Here is a 23168-nt window from a genome sequence, read left to right as displayed (position 1 = left end):
GGGCTGCGGACCGAGGAGCCTGCACCCGGACGCTGCGCTCGGCAGACGGTGGCGAAACGCCGCGTGGCCAGCAAAGTCAATTCCGCCTCGATGGCGAGCGCCATGGCGGCGCGGACGGAATCAGGACGGCCAGAGCGGACCAAGCGCTGCACCTCGGGGAGTCGGATGGCGTCGACAAACGCCTCGGTGCCGACCAGGGCCACGGCGTTCTGAGGCGCTCCCGGCAGCGACTGCAGAGCCAGGCGCTCAATGGCGGCGGCGAGGTCCTGGTACGTCTCCCCGGGCTCTTGACGGCGGGCTCGCAGGCGGTGGTACTGCACACGGGGTTGACCTGAGGCACCATAGTGGTCGGCGAGGAGGCCCGCCAGAACAGTGTAAGAGCCCAGCTGGTCGGGCGGCACGTTCTGCAGCAGCTCGGTGGCGCGGCCCCTCAGTTTTGCAACGAGCATCCATGCCTTCATTTGCTCGTCCCAGCCTCTCGCCGCCGCAATACCGTCCAGCTGGATGCGGTAAGCATCCCACGGGATGGTGCCGTCAAATGTGGGCAATTCCACAACGTCCAACGAACACTGCGGCGAGGACTCACCCGCGCCGAGCACGCCATTGGCGGCCACGACCGCAGGCCCAGCGACGGCAGAGCCGTAAACAGCGGCGGCGGGGACGCCCAAAGGCACCTGACCTGTGCTCGGCTCGGCTGGCACCAGGCGACGGAGTTCGCGCCGGAGAGCTTCCATCTCCCCAGCCTGGGCAGTCAGACGGGCCTCCCATGCGTCCATCCGTTGGGTGACTGTATCCAGGAGGCGCTCAACACCGGCGTCCGGCTGCTGCGAAGAGCCGAGCCCCTCCGAGCGCCTAGGTCTAGCGGCGCCGGCCGCCGCGTCGTCGGCGCTATCGGCTGGTGGTGGACTCCTGTCGTCTGGCACGTCGGGTGCTTGATTCTGGGAGTGGGTGAGCGGCATGATCCCACCGCTGCCACCAAAATGTTACGGTGTGGGATGCCACGGGGTGGCCACGGGCCCGCCCAGAGAAATATAGCAGCAGTACGGAGGAGAGCCGGCGAAGCACGACCGGCGGCGGCCAAGCTTTCTCGTTCTATCTCCCTCGTGCTAGAGCCGCGCGCTCGCCGCTCGCGCTCGCTCTCCGCCTCTTCTTTTATTCCCGTATCAATATATATATATATATATATATATATATATATATATATATATATATATATATATATATATATATATATATATATATATATATATATATATATATATATCAGCAGACAAGTTAACGGAAATGAGGGGCCCGTTTGACAAATTTATGAAGGGAGCAAACAGTCACCGAAACTAAGGTGCATAGGGGAACGTTAATTTTTTTTTTAATGTGTTATGCTTATCAGTAGGATAATAATTCTTAGAATAATAAATCGCTTAAAGAAAATTACTTATAAATAAAGCAGCAGAAAAAACAACCATGCCGCCGGTGGGATCCGAACCCACGACCTCCGAATATCGCGTCCGGTGCTCTTACCAACTGAGCTACGGCGACGGCTGTCCAATCTGCTGCTCTCGTGGGTATTTATGTTTACTGGGTGTAAGCGAGCCTTGAGAGTGTTCACCAGCGCCACCCTCGACCATAGCGGCGGACGTAGCACGTCCTGTAATACCGCGAGCGTGACGTAGAACGTCATCTAACGGCGAGGGCGGAAACTGTGCGAGAGCCCTCTTATACTACCTTTTGGCATTAAGACTGCCAGAACCGAGACCCTCGTTAAGCTATCAGCAGACAAGTTAACGGAAATGAGGGGCCCGTTTGACAAATTTATGAAGGGAGCCAACAGTCACCGAAACCAAGGTGCATAGGGGAACGATATTTTTTTTTTAATGTGTTATGCTTATCAGTAGAATAATAATTCTTAGATTAATAAATCGCTTAAAGAAAATTACTTATAAATAAAGCAGCAGAAAAAACAACCATGCCGCCGGTGGGATCCGAACCCACGACCTCCGAATATCGCGTCCGGTGCTCTTACCAACTGAGCTACGGCGACGGCTGTCCAATCTGCTGCTCTCGTGGGTATTTATGTTTACTGGGTGTAAGCGAGCCTTGAGAGTGTTCACCAGCGCCATCCTCGACCATAGCGGCGGACGTAGCACGTCCTGTAATACCGCGAGCGTGACGTAGAACGTCATCTAACGGCGAGGGCGGAAACTGTGCGAGAGCCCTCTTATACTACCTTTTGGCATTAAGACTGCCAGAACCGAGACCCTCGTTAAGCTATCAGCAGACAAGTTAACGTAAATGAGGGGCCGTTTGACAAATTTATGAAGGGAGCCAACAGTCACCGAAACCAAGGTGCATAGGGGAACGTTAATTTTTTTTTTTAATGTGTTATGCTTATCAGTAGGATAATAATTCTTAGATTAATAAATCGCTTAAAGAAAATTACTTATAAATAAAGCAGCAGAAAAAACAACCATGCCGCCGGTGGGATCCGAGCCCTCGCCGTTAGATGACGTTCTACGTCACGCTCGCGGTATTACAGGACGTGCTACGTCCGCCGCTATGGTCGAGGGTGGCGCTGGTGAACACTCTCAAGGCTCGCTTACACCCAGTAAACATAAATACCCACGAGAGCAGCAGATTGGACAGCCGTCGCCGTAGCTCAGCTGGTAAGAGCACCGGACGCGATATTCGGAGGTCGTGGGTTCGGATCCCACCGGCGGCATGGTTGTTTTTTCTGCTGCTTTATTTATAAGTAATTTTCTTTAAGCGATTTATTAATCTAAGAATTATTATCCTACTGATAAGCATAACACATTAAAAAAAAATTAACGTTCCCCTATGCACCTTGGTTTCGGTGACTGTTGGCTCCCTTCATAAATTTGTCAAACGGGCCCCTCATTTCCGTTAACTTGTCTGCTGATAGCTTAACGAGGGTCTCGGTTCTGGCAGTCTTAATGCCAAAAGGTAGTATAAGAGGGCTCTCGCACAGTTTCCGCCCTCGCCGTTAGATGACGTTCTACGTCACGCTCGCGGTATTACAGGACGTGCTACGTCCGCCGCTATGGTCGAGGGTGGCGCTGGTGAACACTCTCAAGGCTCGCTTACACCCAGTAAACATAAATACCCACGAGAGCAGCAGATTGGACAGCCGTCGCCGTAGCTCAGTTGGTAAGAGCACCGGACGCGATATTCGGAGGTCGTGGGTTCGGATCCCACCTGCGGCATGGTTGTTTTTTCTGCTGCTTTATTTATAAGTAATTTTTTTTAAGCGATTTATTAATCTAAGAATTATTATCCTACTGATAAGCATAACACATTAAAAAAAAATTAACGTTCCCCTATGCACCTTGGTTTCGGTGACTGTTGGCTCCCTTCATAAATTTGTCAAACGGGCCCCTCATTTCCGTTAACTTGTCTGCTGATAGCTTAACGAGTGTCTCGGTTCTGGCAGTCTTAATGCCAAAAGGTAGTATAAGAGGGCTCTCGCACAGTTTCCGCCCTCGCCGTTAGATGACGTTCTACGTCACGCTCGCGGTATTACAGGACGTGCTACGTCCGCCGCTATGGTCGAGGGTGGCGCTGGTGAACACTCTCAAGGCTCGCTTACACCCAGTAAACATAAATACCCACGAGAGCAGCAGATTGGACAGCCGTCGCCGTAGCTCAGTTGGTAAGAGCACCGGACGCGATATTCGGAGGTCGTGGGTTCGGATCCCACCGGCGGCATGGTTGTTTTTTCTGCTGCTTTATTTATAAGTAATTTTCTTTAAGCGATTTATTAATCTAAGAATTATTATCCTACTGATAAGCATAACACATTAAAAAAAAATTAACGTTCCCCTATGCACCTTGGTTTCGGTGACTGTTGGCTCCCTTCATATATATATATATATATATATATATATATATATATATATATATATATATATATATATATATATATATATATATATATATATATATAGTTATGTATATGCAAGTACTTACAGCGCCCATTAGACATTATTGTAGGGGAGATATAACGACATACAATAACCCATGCAAATACCAGTTGAAAAAACCTGTTTGTGTGAAAGATCAAACTTGAGCAGGCATTGATCACGCGCTACCAATACGTTGAAAAGCTGTATGCCCGTAAGTAATCGACCTTTTGAAAGACGGTTTCCCACTGCGGTGTCTAGGAGGTTATTCTCACCTATCAAGGCGGAAGGCTAATGTGCAGATTTTTGCAAGCGCACTGAACAAATCACAGTGGCGTGCGGGAGGAAATCTGCGGCACGTATATTATAACGTCGTGTTGTTAGCGATTGTGTTGACGCTCCCGCTCAGAGTCACGAGATAGGTTTCGAAAACTTAGCAAGTGGCTCTAATTCCCCCCCCTTCACCCACAGCGATAGCTCAGTGACTCACACCTTGGCTCAGCGCTGGTTCTGAGCCGGTGACCCAGTAATTCAGATCGGTGGCGGAAACCTTGGTTCTTTGAAGTGAGCGACAGATTGCAGTCATTTAAACAAGACAAAAACATGCAGGAATTTTTTTTTCAACTTGGCTACTGCAAAATCAGTAGTGTCAATGTTTTATAAAATAATGAATATGTTAACAGAAAGTAGAGAATAAGACATTATCCTGCCGCCAGACAGATACAACAAAAAAAAGTGATTATACTTCGCAATTACCAGTAATATGCAACACAAATCAAAATAAATCTCTCCTAAGCTCCACTTTGTTTCGGTGCTTATCGGCTTCGTCCGCATGCGGCAAAGTTAATTTCGGTGGCATGCTCTTCCTGATCGTTTTGTTATTTTTTTTCGAAAAATCAACCTCGAGAACAACTTGATAGTCAATATCACTGAACTTGCGAAATCGAGGATGCCAAGCCTCAAAGAAATCAACCTTTCGCACAACCAGATTAGAGTGATACCTAAGTTCGTGTCAGCAAATTCCGCTATTGAAGTTATCCGCTTAAGCGACAACCAAATAAGTGACATAAAGCCTGCAGCTTTCAATGCACTTCCAAGACTCCGTCGTCTGGATCTCAGCAAAAACAAGATAAGTAACGTTAACGCGTCAGTTTTTAGCACTGAATCAAGCTTAGAATATCTGAGCATGAAGGGAAATCAGATGACCAGCTTGACAGAGATGTTCAGGAACATAGCCCAAATCAAGGAACTCAAATTGTCTTCGAATCGCGTTACTGACAACACTGGAGTGTTTGAATATCTCAAAGCTTTAAGAAAGCTGACACTTAGCGACAACCTCGTCAGCTACGTTCCCGACGATAACTTCAACGAGAACACAGAACTCCTGGAGTTGTATTTTATCGGAAACAACATCCAGTGGGTTGGCAGGAACGCGTTCCGTGGGGTTGTAACTCTAAGAGATCTGCGGTTACGAAAGAACCACTTGCTTTCTCTTAACGGCTCCATGAGACACCTCGTAAATATGAAATACTTTGATGCCGCCTTCAATGAAATACAGTACTTAGAAAAGGGCGAATTCGAACGAAACGCATTCCTCGCCTACATCTCCCTGATGGGAAACAACCTCAGCAGCGTGGACGGTGCCTTCACAGGTACTGTGCACCTGAGAGGTCTCGGCCTTGCAGGAAATCGGATTGATTTGCTGCGCCGGAAGGATTTTCCGCAACGCATGATAGCTGCCCCAAACGTGACCTTGGACTGTAAGCTATCACATTTGCTTACTTCTTTCTGAATCTGTCTGTCTCCTTTATTCCGCCTAATTTACATTAATGACCTGCCGTATCGCATCAAATCTCAATTAAAATTGTTTGCTGACAGTTGCGTCGTATAGAGCACCACAATCAAACAACTTTGGTGTGAACCTTAACTCAGGCGTTTAAACTCCGACATATGCAAGGTCATGACATATTACCGCCTTTATAGCAGGACAACACTGCCTACTATCTGAACTGTGCCCCTTTTAGCCACAAAAAATTATACGAATACCTTGGTCTGCACATCACACCGCCGTTGTCATGGGTAAAACATTCTGAAGTCATCTTGCCCGAGAGCTGGAATCCTGTTCTGTCCAAAGGGCACGAGCACAAGATAATCAAACTCAATGATAACTTTATACCTTTTAGCTTTGGAGTAGGAGGTACGGTAGCTAAGCTGGCTACTGGAAAGGTCTTCAATAGACCAAACGGTTGTGTAACAAAACGTCAAAGGATTAACGAAAAACTGTTTGCGTAAACTATTGAAACTAAATATCTAATTATTGCACGCGACGAGATAGAGCGATGAAATCAGTGTCGGCACCATCCTAGCCGCCATTACGCGACAATAAAGCTGTAAGATACCTTTTCAGCCATTTCTGCGTAGCGCCAGTCATAAATGGTGCTCTTAGTGATACTCTGCCCCTCTCTCCATGTTTACTGTTTCCGTGAAGGGCACAATCAGTTATTCATTCTGCACATGCAGGTTAGATTTATTTGCGCAAAAAATCACAAGAAACTGTCCGAAATTCACAGAAGCGTCTTTTTTTGCCATAGCTTCTGTCCCTGCAGCGCCGGCGGCGCTTCGTTGCATCCTGCCTCTCCGTTGAGCTCCTGGCGCAAGTTTCTGTCCACGTATCAAATTTCCTCGAAAGCTTCTTTAACGATAAAAATGCATTGAACACGGGTGATCTTGAGCGCTTAGAAAAGCAGAGACCTATCTCTTGTAATCCCTGTCTCAAATAATACTAAAATAATTAATTATGCAACCATACTCCCGCGGGACATCGCTGAGAGAAGCAAAAAGGGTGGCTTCTAGAAACGGACTTGCAAAAAAAGAACACTTTCTTTAGGTCCTGGATAAGTTTGCTGAATAAAACTGAGCGGAGTATAAGCAATGTTGAAAATATGTTTTTTTAAAATTTTGTCGGACCTAAGAAACATTAGTGCACGAAATTAATTTTTTTTTGGCACGCCAGGAATGCTGCATTTTGGACACAATTTTTCGCTGCCATTTTGAATAATTAAATTGACATCAAGCAGAAAACCATCTGTAATCAGTGCAGCTCGTATGAACATTTATGCAGGAGGCTTAGAGGGGATCATATATCTGTTCACGGGGTCTTCGTAGCACGACCATTTATGCAGATATCTGCCTCCAGTATTACAAAATAGTCTAGATGAGTTTCGTGCCTCAAGGCGTGAACCTCATCTCTGATATGAAAGAGTCAATATTGAATACGCTAATTTTATTCCAAAATGGGAAAGTGAAGTGGGCAGAGTGACAAACTTGACTTGCACCTCTCGTTCGTTGGCCAATGACAGTGACACGCAGCAGCTGACATGACACACTGGGGAAGTCCGCGCAAATATCGGCTGTATTGTTGCGTAATATATCCCATCTTGGAAACACTGGCAAAACGTGACGCCGCATATTTTCTTTATAATCCTGTGAGCCTATTGGCTCTGTGGCACAGTGGAATGCATAACGACGAAGAATTCTCATTTCGCATCTAAGTATCGCGCCTGAAAGAAGAACTGATTTTCGTTTTGGGCATTCTTTTTTGCATTAAATAAGGTATTCGTTTTCATAATCGTTAAACTAATGCCTTTTATTCCTACCAATATGAATATAATGTTATATTTAATGTTTCCGGTTCCAGACAACCCTTTAATATGCGACTGCAGATTGGCCTGGATTGTATGACATGACAGTGAAGTGCGATTAATGCGGAAACCGATGTGTAAGAGCCCAACTTGGATGAAAGGAAACTCGCTTTACAATTTGACAGAGGAGAGCTTGACCAAGTTGCAGGATGACTGTGAAGCGGGCTGCACCTGCACCTGCCGTGAAGATGGGTTCGGAAACCGAGGCATCGTCGTGAACTGCTCGTCGGCACAGCTGAACCGGGTGCCACAAGCATTTCCGGAAAACACGACTCAGTTGGATCTGCGCGACAACCGCCAAGAAAAGGTCGATGCCTCTTTCAAAAACGTCGCTCCACATCTGGAAGTGCTGTTTTACAAAGTAATCTTTTTTCGAGACTCAGTGTGAATGCCCTTCCAGCAAAGTGCACTCCCTCGATCTTAGGGCAACAACCTGGTGGAATTTCCTCACGCCCTGGTGATGGAACGCAACCTTTCTTCGCTATGGCTGTCCGGCAACGCTTTCCATTGCGGATGTGATGATTATTCATTCAAGCAGTGGCTAGACGCCCACGAAAATCTGGTAAGCGTAACCAGTGATAGTATGGGAAGTCTGGGAAAATGTATTCTTCATCTTGAACAAACAGCGCGAACAAAGACGAGCACAAAAGACAAGAAGGCGAACGACACGGCGCTGACCCGAAGAACAAGAAATAAGTTGCGTTAACACGTTTTGGCGGGCTAGTTGGTTAAGCATCTTGAACAAACAGCGCGAACAAAGACGAGCACAAAAGACAAGAAGGCGAACGACACGGCGCTGACCCGAAGAACAAGAAATAAGTTGCGTTAACACGTTTTGGCGGGCTAGTTGGTTAAGCATCTTGAACAAACAGCGCGAACAAAGACGAGCACAAAAGACAAGAAGGCGAACGACACGGCGCTGACCCGAAGAACAAGAAATAAGTTGCGTTAACACGTTTTGGCGGGCTAGTTGGTTAAGCATCTTGAACAAACAGCGCGAACAAAGACGAGCACAAAAGACAAGAAGGCGAACGACACGGCGCTGACCCGAAGAACAAGAAATAAGTTGCGTTAACACGTTTTGGCGGGCTAGTTGGTTAAGCATCTTGAACAAACAGCGCGAACAAAGACGAGCACAAAAGACAAGAAGGCGAACGACACGGCGCTGACCCGAAGAACAAGAAATAAGTTGCGTTAACACGTTTTGGCGGGCTAGTTGGTTAAGCATCTTGAACAAACAGCGCGAACAAAGACGAGCACAAAAGACAAGAAGGCGAACGACACGGCGCTGACCCGAAGAACAAGAAATAAGTTGCGTTAACACGTTTTGGCGGGCTAGTTGGTTAAGCATCTTGAACAAACAGCGCGAACAAAGACGAGCACAAAAGACAAGAAGGCGAACGACACGGCGCTGACCCGAAGAACAAGAAATAAGTTGCGTTAACACGTTTTGGCGGGCTAGTTGGTTAAGCATCTTGAACAAACAGCGCGAACAAAGACGAGCACAAAAGACAAGAAGGCGAACGACACGGCGCTGACCCGAAGAACAAGAAATAAGTTGCGTTAACACGTTTTGGCGGGCTAGTTGGTTAAGCATCTTGAACAAACAGCGCGAACAAAGACGAGCACAAAAGACAAGAAGGCGAACGACACGGCGCTGACCCGAAGAACAAGAAATAAGTTGCGTTAACACGTTTTGGCGGCTAGTTGGTTAAGCATCTTGAACAAACAGCGCGAACAACGACGAGCACAAAAGACAAGAAGGCGAACGACACGGCGCTGACCCGAAGAACAAGAAATAAGTTGCGTTAACACGTTTTGGCGGCTAGTTGGTTAAGCATCTTGAACAAACAGCGCGAACAAAGACGAGCACAAAAGACAAGAAGGCGAACGACACGGCGCTGACCCGAAGAACAAGAAATAAGTTGCGTTAACACGTTTTGCGGGCTAGTTGGTTAAGCATCTTGAACAAACAGCGCGAACAAAGACGAGCACAAAAGACAAGAAGGCGAACGACACGGCGCTGACCCGAAGAACAAGAAATAAGTTGCGTTAACACGTTTTGGCGGGCTAGTTGGTTAAGCATCTTGAACAAACAGCGCGAACAAAGACGAGCACAAAAGACAAGAAGGCGAACGACACGGCGCTGACCCGAAGAACAAGAAATAAGTTGCGTTAACACGTTTTGGCGGGCTAGTTGGTTAAGCATCTTGAACAAACAGCGCGAACAAAGACGAGCACAAAAGACAAGAAGGCGAACGACACGGCGCTGACCCGAAGAACAAGAAATAAGTTGCGTTAACACGTTTTGGCGGGCTAGTTGGTTAAGCATCTTGAACAAACAGCGCGAACAAAGACGAGCACAAAAGACAAGAAGGCGAACGACACGGCGCTGACCCGAAGAACAAGAAATAAGTTGCGTTAACACGTTTTGGCGGGCTAGTTGGTTAAGCATCTTGAACAAACAGCGCGAACAAAGACGAGCACAAAAGACAAGAAGGCGAACGACACGGCGCTGACCCGAAGAACAAGAAATAAGTTGCGTTAACACGTTTTGGCGGGCTAGTTGGTTAAGCATCTTGAACAAACAGCGCGAACAAAGACGAGCACAAAAGACAAGAAGGCGAAGGACACGGCGCTGACCCGAAGAACAAGAAATAAGTTGCGTTAACACGTTTTGGCGGGCTAGTTGGTTAAGCATCTTGAACAAACAGCGCGAACAAAGACGAGCACAAAAGACAAGAAGGCGAACGACACGGCGCTGACCCGAAGAACAAGAAATAAGTTGCGTTAACACGTTTGGGCGGGCTAGTTGGTTAAGCATCTTGAACAAACAGCGCGAACAACGACGAGCACAAAAGACAAGAAGGCGAACGACACGGCGCTGACCCGAAGAACAAGAAATAAGTTGCGTTAACACGTTTTGGCGGGCTAGTTGGTTAAGCATCTTGAACAAACAGCGCGAACAAAGACGAGCACAAAAGACAAGAAGGCGAACGACACGGCGCTGACCCGAAGAACAAGAAATAAGTTGCGTTAACACGTTTTGGCGGGCTAGTTGGTTAAGCATCTTGAACAAACAGCGCGAACAAAGACGAGCACAAAAGACAAGAAGGCGAACGACACGGCGCTGACCCGAAGAACAAGAAATAAGTTGCGTTAACACGTTTTGGCGGGCTAGTTGGTTAAGCATCTTGAACAAACAGCGCGAACAAAGACGAGCACAAAAGACAAGAAGGCGAACGACACGGCGCTGACCCGAAGAACAAGAAATAAGTTGCGTTAACACGTTTTGGCGGGCTAGTTGGTTAAGCATCTTGAACAAACAGCGCGAACAAAGACGAGCACAAAAGACAAGAAGGCGAACGACACGGCGCTGACCCGAAGAACAAGAAATAAGTTGCGTTAACACGTTTTGGCGGGCTAGTTGGTTAAGCATCTTGAACAAACAGCGCGAACAAAGACGAGCACAAAAGACAAGAAGGCGAACGACACGGCGCTGACCCGAAGAACAAGAAATAAGTTGCGTTAACACGTTTTGGCGGGCTAGTTGGTTAAGCATCTTGAACAAACAGCGCGAACAAAGACGAGCACAAAAGACAAGAAGGCGAACGACACGGCGCTGACCCGAAGAACAAGAAATAAGTTGCGTTAACACGTTTTGGCGGGCTAGTTGGTTAAGCATCTTGAACAAACAGCGCGAACAAAGACGAGCACAAAAGACAAGAAGGCGAACGACACGGCGCTGACCCGAAGAACAAGAAATAAGTTGCGTTAACACGTTTTGGCGGGCTAGTTGGTTAAGCATCTTGAACAAACAGCGCGAACAAAGACGAGCACAAAAGACAAGAAGGCGAACGACACGGCGCTGACCCGAAGAACAAGAAATAAGTTGCGTTGTTCGCGCTGTTTGTTCAAGATGCTTAACCAACTAGCCCGCCAAAACGTGTTAACGCAACTTATTTCTTGTTCTTCGGGTCAGCGCCGTGTCGTTCGCCTTCTTGTCTTTTGTGCTCGTCTTTGTTCGCGCTGTTTGTTCAAGATGCTTAACCAACTAGCCCGCCAAAACGTGTTAACGCAACCTATTTCTTGTTCTTCGGGTCAGCGCCGTGTCGTTCGCCTTCTTGTCTTTTGTGCTCGTCTTTGTTCGCGCTGTTTGTTCAAGATGCTTAACCAACTAGCCCGCCAAAACGTGTTAACGCAACTTATTTCTTGTTCTTCGGGTCAGCGCCGTGTCGTTCGCCTTCTTGTCTTTTGTGCTCGTCTTTGTTCGCGCTGTTTGTTCAAGATGCTTAACCAACTAGCCCGCCAAAACGTGTTAACGCAACTTATTTCTTGTTCTTCGGGTCAGCGCCGTGTCGTTCGCCTTGTTGTCTTTTGTGCTCGTCTTTGTTCGCGCTGTTTGTTCAAGATGCTTAACCAACTAGCCCGCCAAAACGTGTTAACGCAACTTATTTCTTGTTCTTCGGGTCAGCGCCGTGTCGTTCGCCTTCTTGTCTTTTGTGCTCGTCTTTGTTCGCGCTGTTTGTTCAAGATGCTTAACCAACTAGCCCGCCAAAACGTGTTAACGCAACTTATTTCTTGTTCTTCGGGTCAGCGCCGTGTCGTTCGCCTTCTTGTCTTTTGTGCTCGTCTTTGTTCGCGCTGTTTGTTCAAGATGCTTAACCAACTAGCCCGCCAAAACGTGTTAACGCAACTTATTTCTTGTTCTTCGGGTCAGCGCCGTGTCGTTCGCCTTCTTGTCTTTTGTGCTCGTCTTTGTTCGCGCTGTTTGTTCAAGATGCTTAACCAACTAGCCCGCCAAAACGTGTTAACGCAACTTATTTCTTGTTCTTCGGGTCAGCGCCGTGTCGTTCGCCTTCTTGTCTTTTGTGCTCGTCTTTGTTCGCGCTGTTTGTTCAAGATGCTTAACCAACTAGCCCGCCAAAACGTGTTAACGCAACTTATTTCTTGTTCTTCGGGTCAGCGCCGTGTCGTTCGCCTTCTTGTCTTTTGTGCTCGTCTTTGTTCGCGCTGTTTGTTCAAGATGCTTAACCAACTAGCCCGCCAAAACGTGTTAACGCAACTTATTTCTTGTTCTTCGGGTCAGCGCCGTGTCGTTCGCCTTCTTGTCTTTTGTGCTCGTCTTTGTTCGCGCTGTTTGTTCAAGATGCTTAACCAACTAGCCCGCCAAAACGTGTTAACGCAACTTATTTCTTGTTCTTCGGGTCAGCGCCGTGTCGTTCGCCTTCTTGTCTTTTGTGCTCGTCTTTGTTCGCGCTGTTTGTTCAAGATGCTTAACCAACTAGCCCGCCAAAACGTGTTAACGCAACTTATTTCTTGTTCTTCGGGTCAGCGCCGTGTCGTTCGCCTTCTTGTCTTTTGTGCTCGTCTTTGTTCGCGCTGTTTGTTCAAGATGCTTAACCAACTAGCCCGCCAAAACGTGTTAACGCAACTTATTTCTTGTTCTTCGGGTCAGCGCCGTGTCGTTCGCCTTCTTGTCTTTTGTGCTCGTCTTTGTTCGCGCTGTTTGTTCAAGATGCTTAACCAACTAGCCCGCCAAAACGTGTTAACGCAACTTATTTCTTGTTCTTCGGGTCAGCGCCGTGTCGTTCGCCTTCTTGTCTTTTGTGCTCGTCTTTGTTCGCGCTGTTTGTTCAAGATGCTTAACCAACTAGCCCGCCAAAACGTGTTAACGCAACTTATTTCTTGTTCTTCGGGTCAGCGCCGTGTCGTTCGCCTTCTTGTCTTTTGTGCTCGTCTTTGTTCGCGCTGTTTGTTCAAGATGCTTAACCAACTAGCCCGCCAAAACGTGTTAACGCAACTTATTTCTTGTTCTTCGGGTCAGCGCCGTGTCGTTCGCCTTCTTGTCTTTTGTGCTCGTCTTTGTTCGCGCTGTTTGTTCAAGATGCTTAACCAACTAGCCCGCCAAAACGTGTTAACGCAACTTATTTCTTGTTCTTCGGGTCAGCGCCGTGTCGTTCGCCTTCTTGTCTTTTGTGCTCGTCTTTGTTCGCGCTGTTTGTTCAAGATGCTTAACCAACTAGCCCGCCAAAACGTGTTAACGCAACTTATTTCTTGTTCTTCGGGTCAGCGCCGTGTCGTTCGCCTTCTTGTCTTTTGTGCTCGTCTTTGTTCGCGCTGTTTGTTCAAGATGCTTAACCAACTAGCCCGCCAAAACGTGTTAACGCAACTTATTTCTTGTTCTTCGGGTCAGCGCCGTGTCGTTCGCCTTCTTGTCTTTTGTGCTCGTCTTTGTTCGCGCTGTTTGTTCAAGATGCTTAACCAACTAGCCCGCCAAAACGTGTTAACGCAACTTATTTCTTGTTCTTCGGGTCAGCGCCGTGTCGTTCGCCTTCTTGTCTTTTGTGCTCGTCTTTGTTCGCGCTGTTTGTTCAAGATGCTTAACCAACTAGCCCGCCAAAACGTGTTAACGCAACTTATTTCTTGTTCTTCGGGTCAGCGCCGTGTCGTTCGCCTTCTTGTCTTTTGTGCTCGTCTTTGTTCGCGCTGTTTGTTCAAGATGCTTAACCAACTAGCCCGCCAAAACGTGTTAACGCAACTTATTTCTTGTTCTTCGGGTCAGCGCCGTGTCGTTCGCCTTCTTGTCTTTTGTGCTCGTCTTTGTTCGCACTGTTTGTTCAAGATGCTTAACCAACTAGCCCGCCAAAACGTGTTAACGCAACTTATTTCTTGTTCTTCGGGTCAGCGCCGTGTCGTTCGCCTTCTTGTCTTTTGTGCTCGTCTTTGTTCGCGCTGTTTGTTCAAGATGCTTAACCAACTAGCCCGCCAAAACGTGTTAACGCAACTTATTTCTTGTTCTTCGGGTCAGCGCCGTGTCGTTCGCCTTCTTGTCTTTTGTGCTCGTCTTTGTTCGCGCTGTTTGTTCAAGATGCTTAACCAACTAGCCCGCCAAAACGTGTTAACGCAACTTATTTCTTGTTCTTCGGGTCAGCGCCGTGTCGTTCGCCTTCTTGTCTTTTGTGCTCCTCTTTGTTCGCGCTGTTTGTTCAAGATGTTTAACCAACTAGCCCGCCAAAACGTGTTAACGCAACTTATTTCTTGTTCTTCGGGTCAGCGCCGTGTCGTTCGCCTTCTTGTCTTTTGTGCTCGTCTTTGTTCGCGCTGTTTGTTCAAGATGCTTAACCAACTAGCCCGCCAAAACGTGTTAACGCAACTTATTTCTTGTTCTTCGGGTCAGCGCCGTGTCGTTCGCCTTCTTGTCTTTTGTGCTCGTCTTTGTTCGCGCTGTTTGTTCAAGATGCTTAACCAACTAGCCCGCCAAAACGTGTTAACGCAACTTATTTCTTGTTCTTCGGGTCAGCGCCGTGTCGTTCGCCTTCTTGTCTTTTGTGCTCGTCTTTGTTCGCGCTGTTTGTTCAAGATGCTTAACCAACTAGCCCGCCAAAACGTGTTAACGCAACTTATTTCTTGTTCTTCGGGTCAGCGCCGTGTCGTTCGCCTTCTTGTCTTTTGTGCTCGTCTTTGTTCGCGCTGTTTGTTCAAGATGCTTAACCAACTAGCCCGCCAAAACGTGTTAACGCACATGTATTCTTCAAAATAACATCGTTTGTCATTTTTAATTAAGTTGGTTTTTGCAGTTAGCCGGTCTCCTATTTCTTCGTACGCTTGTTTATCCCATTAAGTTGGTTGTGTCGACGTTTTTTTCCGACAGATTCCAGATTCCAGACACATCACATGCGCAGAAAGTTTGAACGCACTTGTGTCGGAAAGGGAATTTATCACCTTAGGGGAAAACCAACTCTGCCCCCGGTCTTTTCCAGCGTACACGAAGTACCTGCTGTACGCCTTCGGTGCGTGTCGAGCCGTCCCCCATTTGCAGTCTTGGATTATCACTCTATCGTGTAAATAGTTCTTGCGCCAGCAGTGCTCTCCTCCACCTTTCTATGTTACACAGCGCTCCTGCTGGGGATCCTAACACTCTCAGCGGCGTACTTTTACTGCGAACACCACCTGAAGACCTGGCTGAACATGCGAGGTGTCTGCAGCTGGGCGCACTGCATCACGGAGGGGGACCTGGACGCAGAAAAGGTGTTCGACGTGTTCCTCTCGTTCAGCAGCAAAGATGCAGGCTGGGTCCATGAGCAGCTGATCCCGGGACTAGAGGCCGTCGCCTTATCATACTGTACCTATGAGCGGAACTTCAAAGGCGGCTTTTTGCTGCAGGACATCATCCGCGACGCTGTCGCCTGCTCCAGGAGGACAGTGCTCCTGCTCACCAGGTAAACATGTTTTCTGTCATGCGCATAGGTGACTTCAGGGCTCTTACTCAATCCTAATGGCTTCTCGGTCCTTGCCTGATGGACCCAAAGCACTGTAGGCAAAGAAAACCACTAAATAGAATGCATTCTTGCGCTCTTGTCTTGAGTTACAGGACTGGAAAGGTCAGGTTTTTTTTCTTGTCATTCCGCTTGACTTGCATGTCTTAAAGCAATTGACGCTGCCGAATCCGGTCGCTGACGAGCACTGCGCTATCGTCTACTTCGGCGCCATGCTTAAGCAATGCCAAATCTTTGAGGTCGGACACTTCCAGTCACATTTGATTTCTTTAGGAGAATGGACTTCGGCGTTCCTTGAAAGCCAACTGAAGAGATCCGCGACAGTTTTAGCCTTTTCTACTGTTCAGAAAAATTTGTCATGGTGCCCCCCCCCCTTTTACGAAATTCTTCTGACCTCTTCATAGGCTCAGGGACGACTGGGTTTCGGGCATCTCTCGACTTCCATTGTTAGAAACAATAAGCCGTAGCAGGTAGCCATACATAGCTGAAAATGTCGCCCGATTGTAGGGCCTGTTGTGCAGTGTCAAACCTGCGTTCAATTTGATTAACCTCAGTGATGGATGTACAGAATATTTCGCTAAGTAAAAGTCACAGACTCACGCTTTGAATTTAAGAATAACGCGAGCTCTGAAACGTTACCCGGATGCTAGAAATCAGTGATCTTGTATAATTTCTGCAATCGTTTCAGAATACAAGGCAAAGTGCACACAGTAATTCTGGGAAATGTTGTGATATTGTTGTTTCTCATCTCCCGTGTAATTCGGGGACAATATAAATAGATATGTTAATGTTCATGAATTCTCAACTTATGGAACGTGTTGAGCCTTGTTTCGCACTTGGAAGATTTTATGATGAGTTAGAGGTGGCCTTTAGGAATTACGCTTTTCTCGGCAAATGATGAGGATGCATTCTCTCTGCTGCAGGAACTTTGTAACAAGCGAGTGGTGCCGTTGGGAGTTCCGGTTGGCGCATCAGAAAGCCCTGGAGGACAACGTCAACAGATTGATCATTGTGCTTGTCGGCGAGGTTGGCTCTAGTTCTCTAGACGAAGATTTGCGCCTCTACATGCGAGCTGCCAATTACATCCGCTGGGGACAGCCAAACTTTTGGGAAAGGTTCTACTGCTCGATGGCCAGGAAGAGTGCCAAAAGAAAGCTCATCATCCGCGAATCACTGCAGCCAACTCTAGCCTAAATCGACTCCACTAACCTCGAAGGCACCGAACCTTAGCATCCACAGTTCAACTGCATTTTCTCTGAGATAGCAACGTTCGTAAGCATCTGCGCCTTGTCGGTGTGAATGGAGAGTTTCGTACTCTGGACTGTGCCGCCTGCCTGGATCTTAGTGCTTCGTATGCAACGTAATGATTCTGGAGCAAGAGTAAGAACGTTTGCTTAAGAATATAAAAATTAAAAACTACTATCTGCCATGAAGACCTATTTGCAATGGATAACGCAATCCATATACAACTAGTCAGTGTCATATGTGGCAGATGGCAAATAATCTTGAAGAAAGAGTCTTTGGGACACATACATAGAAGGACTCACGAAAAAAAAAAACCGGAAAGGATTCAGGATAGGGCATTCTTGTTTTGTTCTCATTAATTATGACAGCACACTTACAGTTGAGAAAGCGAAAGCGAACTTTAATGGCCGGTTCTCAAAATTCGAATAAAAAGATTTCAAGTACAAGTTTTCTCGCAATATTTCTCCTTCTAAAACTAGTCGGGACAAAGAAAATTATTTAACGTCTTCGCCTCAAGTTTCGAAAAGAAGGGACCAGAATTAAAACTTCACGAACTTTCCCTTATACGAGATTTTTGTCAGGCCAGTCTATGACAAGAATGTTTTACGACGAGATGTTGTTAATGCTCTGTCAAACGACGTCTTTTTCTCACGCGGCGTTGAGTTCGAGATTTCATGCCCCCCCCCCCCCCCCCCCCCCCCCCTCCGCCGCGTTACTGCATGCTGGTGAAGATGGTACCAATTAGGTAAACAAATACGGCCTGAGACGTTCTCTGGCTCAAACATCGGTAAATAGCATAAACATCAAGTAGCAAGCGCTAAAAATATGTTTGTTCCTCTCTGCGTAAGAACACATAGTCAGATTAGATCATAATAAAAATAAAGTTAAAATACTGCCTCCGTAACAGATATGCGGCCGTATTTCCCTAGGCAGGTTTCGGATATGTGAAGTATTTTTATCTTAACGGCGCTGTCAAAATATTAACTTCAAACCAAAGCTAACCGTTATTGAAAAAATCACATGAATCACTCGATTCCGCGCAAAGGACATAGCCCTTTTTCTGATTCTGACTATTCTCACAGATATTCTGTGAGTAGTTTTCACTTTCTGGCGTTGTCAACGCTCGGGGCTCGAGAATCGGTTAACCGACAACTGAGGCTGAGCTCGAGTTTCCTTATTACCTGCCATTTTGTATTTGCAAACGCAACGCAGGCAAAGTTTTTCTTTCAGTTTTACCTTTCCGTTGTTCTGGTTCGTTGCTACTTAGAATTCTTGCTCCTGTAGTTACCATCGAAAATCAAGCTTTTACACAACCTTTTCTACTTCATGCAACTAATTTGTCACTTGAACATAAAATATATCAACCTATGCGGCAGTTTTCCTTACCTCTTTGTTACGAACTATTTTAGTTGATAGTTCTCTCTCTATCTACCACCTTGATTAAGATGAGACGCGGAAATAATAACTATTTTTTGTTTTTCTGCACAAATTGCAACCAAATTTAGCACAGTTATGTAACTGTATAAATATTTCAGAACGGTTTTTTTGTCTTAAGCTAGCCAGTAACGTTCTTGAGTAATTGCAATTAACACCAAAAGAAGTAATTCCCGTGCGCGTTATATGAATATTAGGAAAGTTGCCCAAGTGTCTTGATAACCATGTTTACAGAACCCTGTTCTATGCAATAAAGCTGTAAGTTATATTTTTATAATGCCCAGTATTCACGGAAATAAAAGAAAACTTGTAGCATTCATATTTACAAGAAAACATTTTTTAGAATACCTTTAGAAACATTGCAAATATGCATAAAAATCGAAAACTTTATTGCTCTCCTGAACGCCTCAGGACTAATTAGAAAATTCAGAATCATTTCTTTGGCATTTGTTACGAAATGTCGATGGAATGAAGGATAGCAATCGCAGAAGACGTAAAAGCTAAGAAAATCAGCCTGAAATTTATTCCCTCGTCTGTCTCGCTTATCGCTTCGAGCGCTTTGACCAGAGATTTCAGGCATTGGAATAAACGGAAGTCTTATCTTCTCAGAACAACAGAGGGTCGCGAAGAAAATAAAGTAAAAAATTTGAAATTTTGCCTAAAGTGACAATTTCGTTTCCGGCATCCACCCGTGCCATGAAATTAATGCCCATAAGTGCACTAATTCCCGATTTTGCAATGATTTCAAATATGAGGCCACCAGTATATTTAAATATATACATAAATAAAAGTGGGAGGCGGTGGCGGAAGTAGCAGGGCCGTAAGGAAAATACGCACATTTTTTTTTGGCGACTGAGATGCCGCTTCGCCGCAGCTTTTCAGAAAACGTCTTATATGTGCTTTATCAACGCATACGACGCAGACTTCTAAATACTTTTCACCAAATAAGGCACATGTTGTTCAAATACGTTGTGAAATAAATAAATTGAAACAGATCTCCACCTGTGTGTCAACTTTTAGTCCAGAGAATCCAGCGGTTTAGTCAAAAGAAGCGACCTTAGCAATCTGATTCGATGTGTAATGAAGCGGTACGAAAAATGACGAAATACATTTCGGATAACGTTTAAATGTATTTGGTACAGGACATAATATCACGATGTAATGATTATCCCGCAATGGCAGCGTTGGCCAAAAAGGACAAGGGCTCGTGGTTTCTGGTTTAGACGAGTTGGGATCATGCACACATTTAGCCAAGCATTTTATCCCAGATAAACCGATTGAAAAAGTACCATTAGATTTTATTTGGGACACAAGAAAATTCATTTAGGATCATAAGAATTCATATGGGATACATAAAATCAAATCGTACACATGTAAATTCATATTGTGCACATATGAAAACTCATGGGACACATACTGGGGCCAATATCATTTCTTATGGCGCATAGGGGAACAAGTGTAGTTGATAAGGGGGGTGAAAAGAGGCCATGTGGCGATATCTGTCCATGTGCCCATATGAACCCTGGTTAGGTTAACAGAAATTCAATCACCTATTAGGTCAATTCTCTTATTATGCTGGAAATCTACACGACCTGGATGTCTATATGTAAACAGTGAGGTACCCGGCAACCGTTGTGCGTGTACCAGCCTATGGTTCATTCAATGGTTTCTTGTCTATATGCATGCCTTCGAATGCTTAATCGGAAGTGTATTACCGATGACGCTCCTCCGGTGACCTCATGTGAAGCGCTTTTCTTTAGATTACCTGTATAGCCTCACCAGAAGGCAGCTGACTCAGGCACTTACAGAGTATTTGTTCCCTGCACCGTTGCATCAGCCACCTTTTCAGCAGTTCCTTGACACCAACGTTTTGAAACGTGTTAGGCGAATGTGCATTTCTTCTGCTGCAATAACATTCCTGTTTAAACTGCACAGATCTACGCTGCGTGTAGAAGCATGGCTTCATGCTAATGAAATGATTGCGCCGTTGCCGGTTAACTGCCGCCTGTGCAGTGCGCTGGAGAGAATTGACCGTTGTATTATTCTGTGCATTGTTGCTGTGTTCTTTGGGGACATTTTACAACCACCATTAAGAAGGACATTAACATCACGCCATAAAGTATTCGTTTTTTGCCTGTGGAGAAAAACTGTGTTGTGCCGTATGATCTATTTATGTTACTGGAACTATTTAGACTGTGGAAGACCCCAATGATGGACCGCAACGCCGAATCACTACGGTCGTTGAAATCTGTGTTTCGTGAACAATGCGCTTTGGTGCGGTGAGTATATGCTGCCCTGCAAGAGCCGCTTAGCTGGCTCCCCTATCTGGATGCATGTGTGTGCCTCCCAGACTTTTGATGTTTTGGAAGGAGGGGTCATGCGGGGGCATGGTGGCCTGGTGTTTTGTGGCGGATGCAGGCTTAGATTTTTGTTTCCGGCACTATTTCCGTGCAATAAAAAAACGTTTTGAAGTGGTTTAGTGGTTAGCGTGCTCAGCTAACAATCTGAAGGTGACCGGTTCGAAACTAAATTCTTTTGCGACTTTTTCTCTTTTTTATTGCGTTCTGCTTATTCTACAGGTGTATCCACGAGTTGCCACGTAAATTGGAATCGTATGGCCGTGGCTCCCAAATTAAAAAAAAATACCCTATATGAATCTTTTTTCTCATATGGCCCATTTGACCATGCGGCCCACATCGCCTATATGGCCCATATGCCCAATATGTCCAATATGTCCCCATAAGTCCAGTATGCCCCATATGTCCCATATCCAATCATTCCATATGGATGCGGAGTTTTTCAATAGGATAAGAACCACCGGGCCTAGGGAAAACTCATGCGCATTGGAATTCCAAGTCCCCATCGAACTCGTATCTCCCGTATACGAGGAGCATATCACACCATTAGGCCACCACAGCAACGCTATACCGATGGAAAGCAGCGCAATATAAATTGGCTGATTTTATGAGTCCGAAAACTTCAATGCAACCGCCCCATTGCGAGATGGTTCGCAGGAGGTGGACGTACAGTAAGACTTCCCACTAAACTTAACAGGCGCTTATGTTAGCTCCGCTTTTCGCAGAACGGCACCGCAGTGTACACAGATTGGTGTACGGAAGGAAAGCGCGACCGGAAGATAGGGGCAGAGAGCAAAAGGGGCACCCCAAGCGGGCATGCCGGACATAGGGCGCCACCAACGCGGTTGCGATCTCGTGCAGGGACCTCGCGCGGGCATTCTGAACAGCTGCACCTTTTTGTGCATGTCGGTTACTGCATGTACACTGTGCTCACCCATAAGTAAAGGGGGACGAAGCCTACGTAATGCGACGTAAGGAGGAAGATTGCGTATATAATGGCTTTAAGACAAAATGCACCATAAAATATTATATCAATTCGCATATTCATGCCGGCAATCCTCAAAGTCATGCGGAAATATATGCAGAGAATGGTAGCTACACATTGCAGGAGCGTGAAGGAGTTGAAAGCGCAGTTGTTCAATGTATATAACTACACAGAGCAGCATGCATTGTTCTACACTATGTACAAAGAAAAATAATTCAGAAATAGCGTTTTTGGACATGATTTATATGAAGCTAATGACTGTTTTGCATTTCTGGAAACTACATCTGTAAGATGCAGTTTCCACTGAGTCTTCTAACTTTCACAGCGAAAGCTTATTTACGTAGCATGCACCAGCCTGGTAAGTCTGATAATAATTTTGTGTTCCTTTATGCTGTTTGTATTGCATTTTAGTACTTGTTTCTTGATTTCCTTCGCTTCCATTGCAATGGGAATAAAGACAGTCAGGGGGCTATGAAAATAAACTGAAACAAGACATTCTGGTTTGGCTTTGTTTTATGTGGTATAACGTCCCGGAGCGACTCAGGCTTTGAGGGACGCCGTAGTCGAGGGCTCCGGAAATTTCGACCACCTATGGTTCTTTAACGCTCACTGGCATCCCACAGTAGACGGGCGTAAAACATTTCGAGGCACGAGATTCTGAAGAAAAGCTATCCAGCCTTTGTGGTTATGGTAATCCCAGGCTTCCTTTGAAGGCAACACAGGCACGTGCAAACCCTTCACAACTCTGACAACTTGAGATAAATCTAGTACTGCGCTGCATTCTCCATCATGCAGATAGCATATACGGCATCCTGGCCTAATTTTGTTTTCAATCTGGAAACAACTGCATCAGATAGCTCGGAGTATAGCTCGATACTTTAACAGTAGACTATCCAAGGCCAAACAAGTTACCAGTGGAACCGTCCTCTGTTGATGAGGAGAGCTTATACATTGCTGCTGTCACAATTTTCTTCATTGATACGGCCTTCCTCATATCTGTGTCTTTACGCGGATGGAGCTCCGGCAAGAGCCGACATTTTATTGGAAGGTCGATAGTGATATCCAGTAAACCTGTTTAGATATACAGTGCCGACATGTACTCAAGGGTTTCCTCGAAACGCCGCTCGTTGCGGTCGAAATACCACATTTCTCGATGCCACGTTGCAATACATGGTGTTCACGAGTAGATCAATAGCAACGGCTGCTCCTAATCGACCTTGTCCGCTTGCGATGTTGCAGTGGCAATAAACTTA

The 23168-nt window shown here is 46.1% G+C and overlaps 1 protein-coding gene across 1 annotated transcript; it reads left to right on the top strand.

The window, feature by feature from the left end:
• Positions 1-15276: 15276 nt before the first annotated feature.
• LOC144135007 (toll-like receptor Tollo) lies at positions 15277-17410 on the top strand. Its single transcript, XM_077667785.1, has 3 exons — positions 15277-15408; positions 15513-15837; positions 16818-17410. Exons 2-3 carry the CDS (start codon positions 15587-15589, stop codon positions 17086-17088), a joined length of 522 nt encoding a protein of 173 aa, XP_077523911.1. The 5' UTR covers positions 15277-15408; positions 15513-15586; the 3' UTR covers positions 17089-17410.
• The last annotated feature ends 5758 nt before the right edge of the window (positions 17411-23168 follow it).

This window comes from Amblyomma americanum, chromosome 5 (genome assembly GCF_052857255.1).
Source record: "Amblyomma americanum isolate KBUSLIRL-KWMA chromosome 5, ASM5285725v1, whole genome shotgun sequence".
Taxonomy (NCBI): Eukaryota; Metazoa; Arthropoda; class Arachnida; order Ixodida; family Ixodidae; genus Amblyomma; species Amblyomma americanum.
The sequence above is the reverse complement of the archived record's forward strand: the minus strand, read 5'-3'. Positions and strand labels throughout refer to the sequence as shown.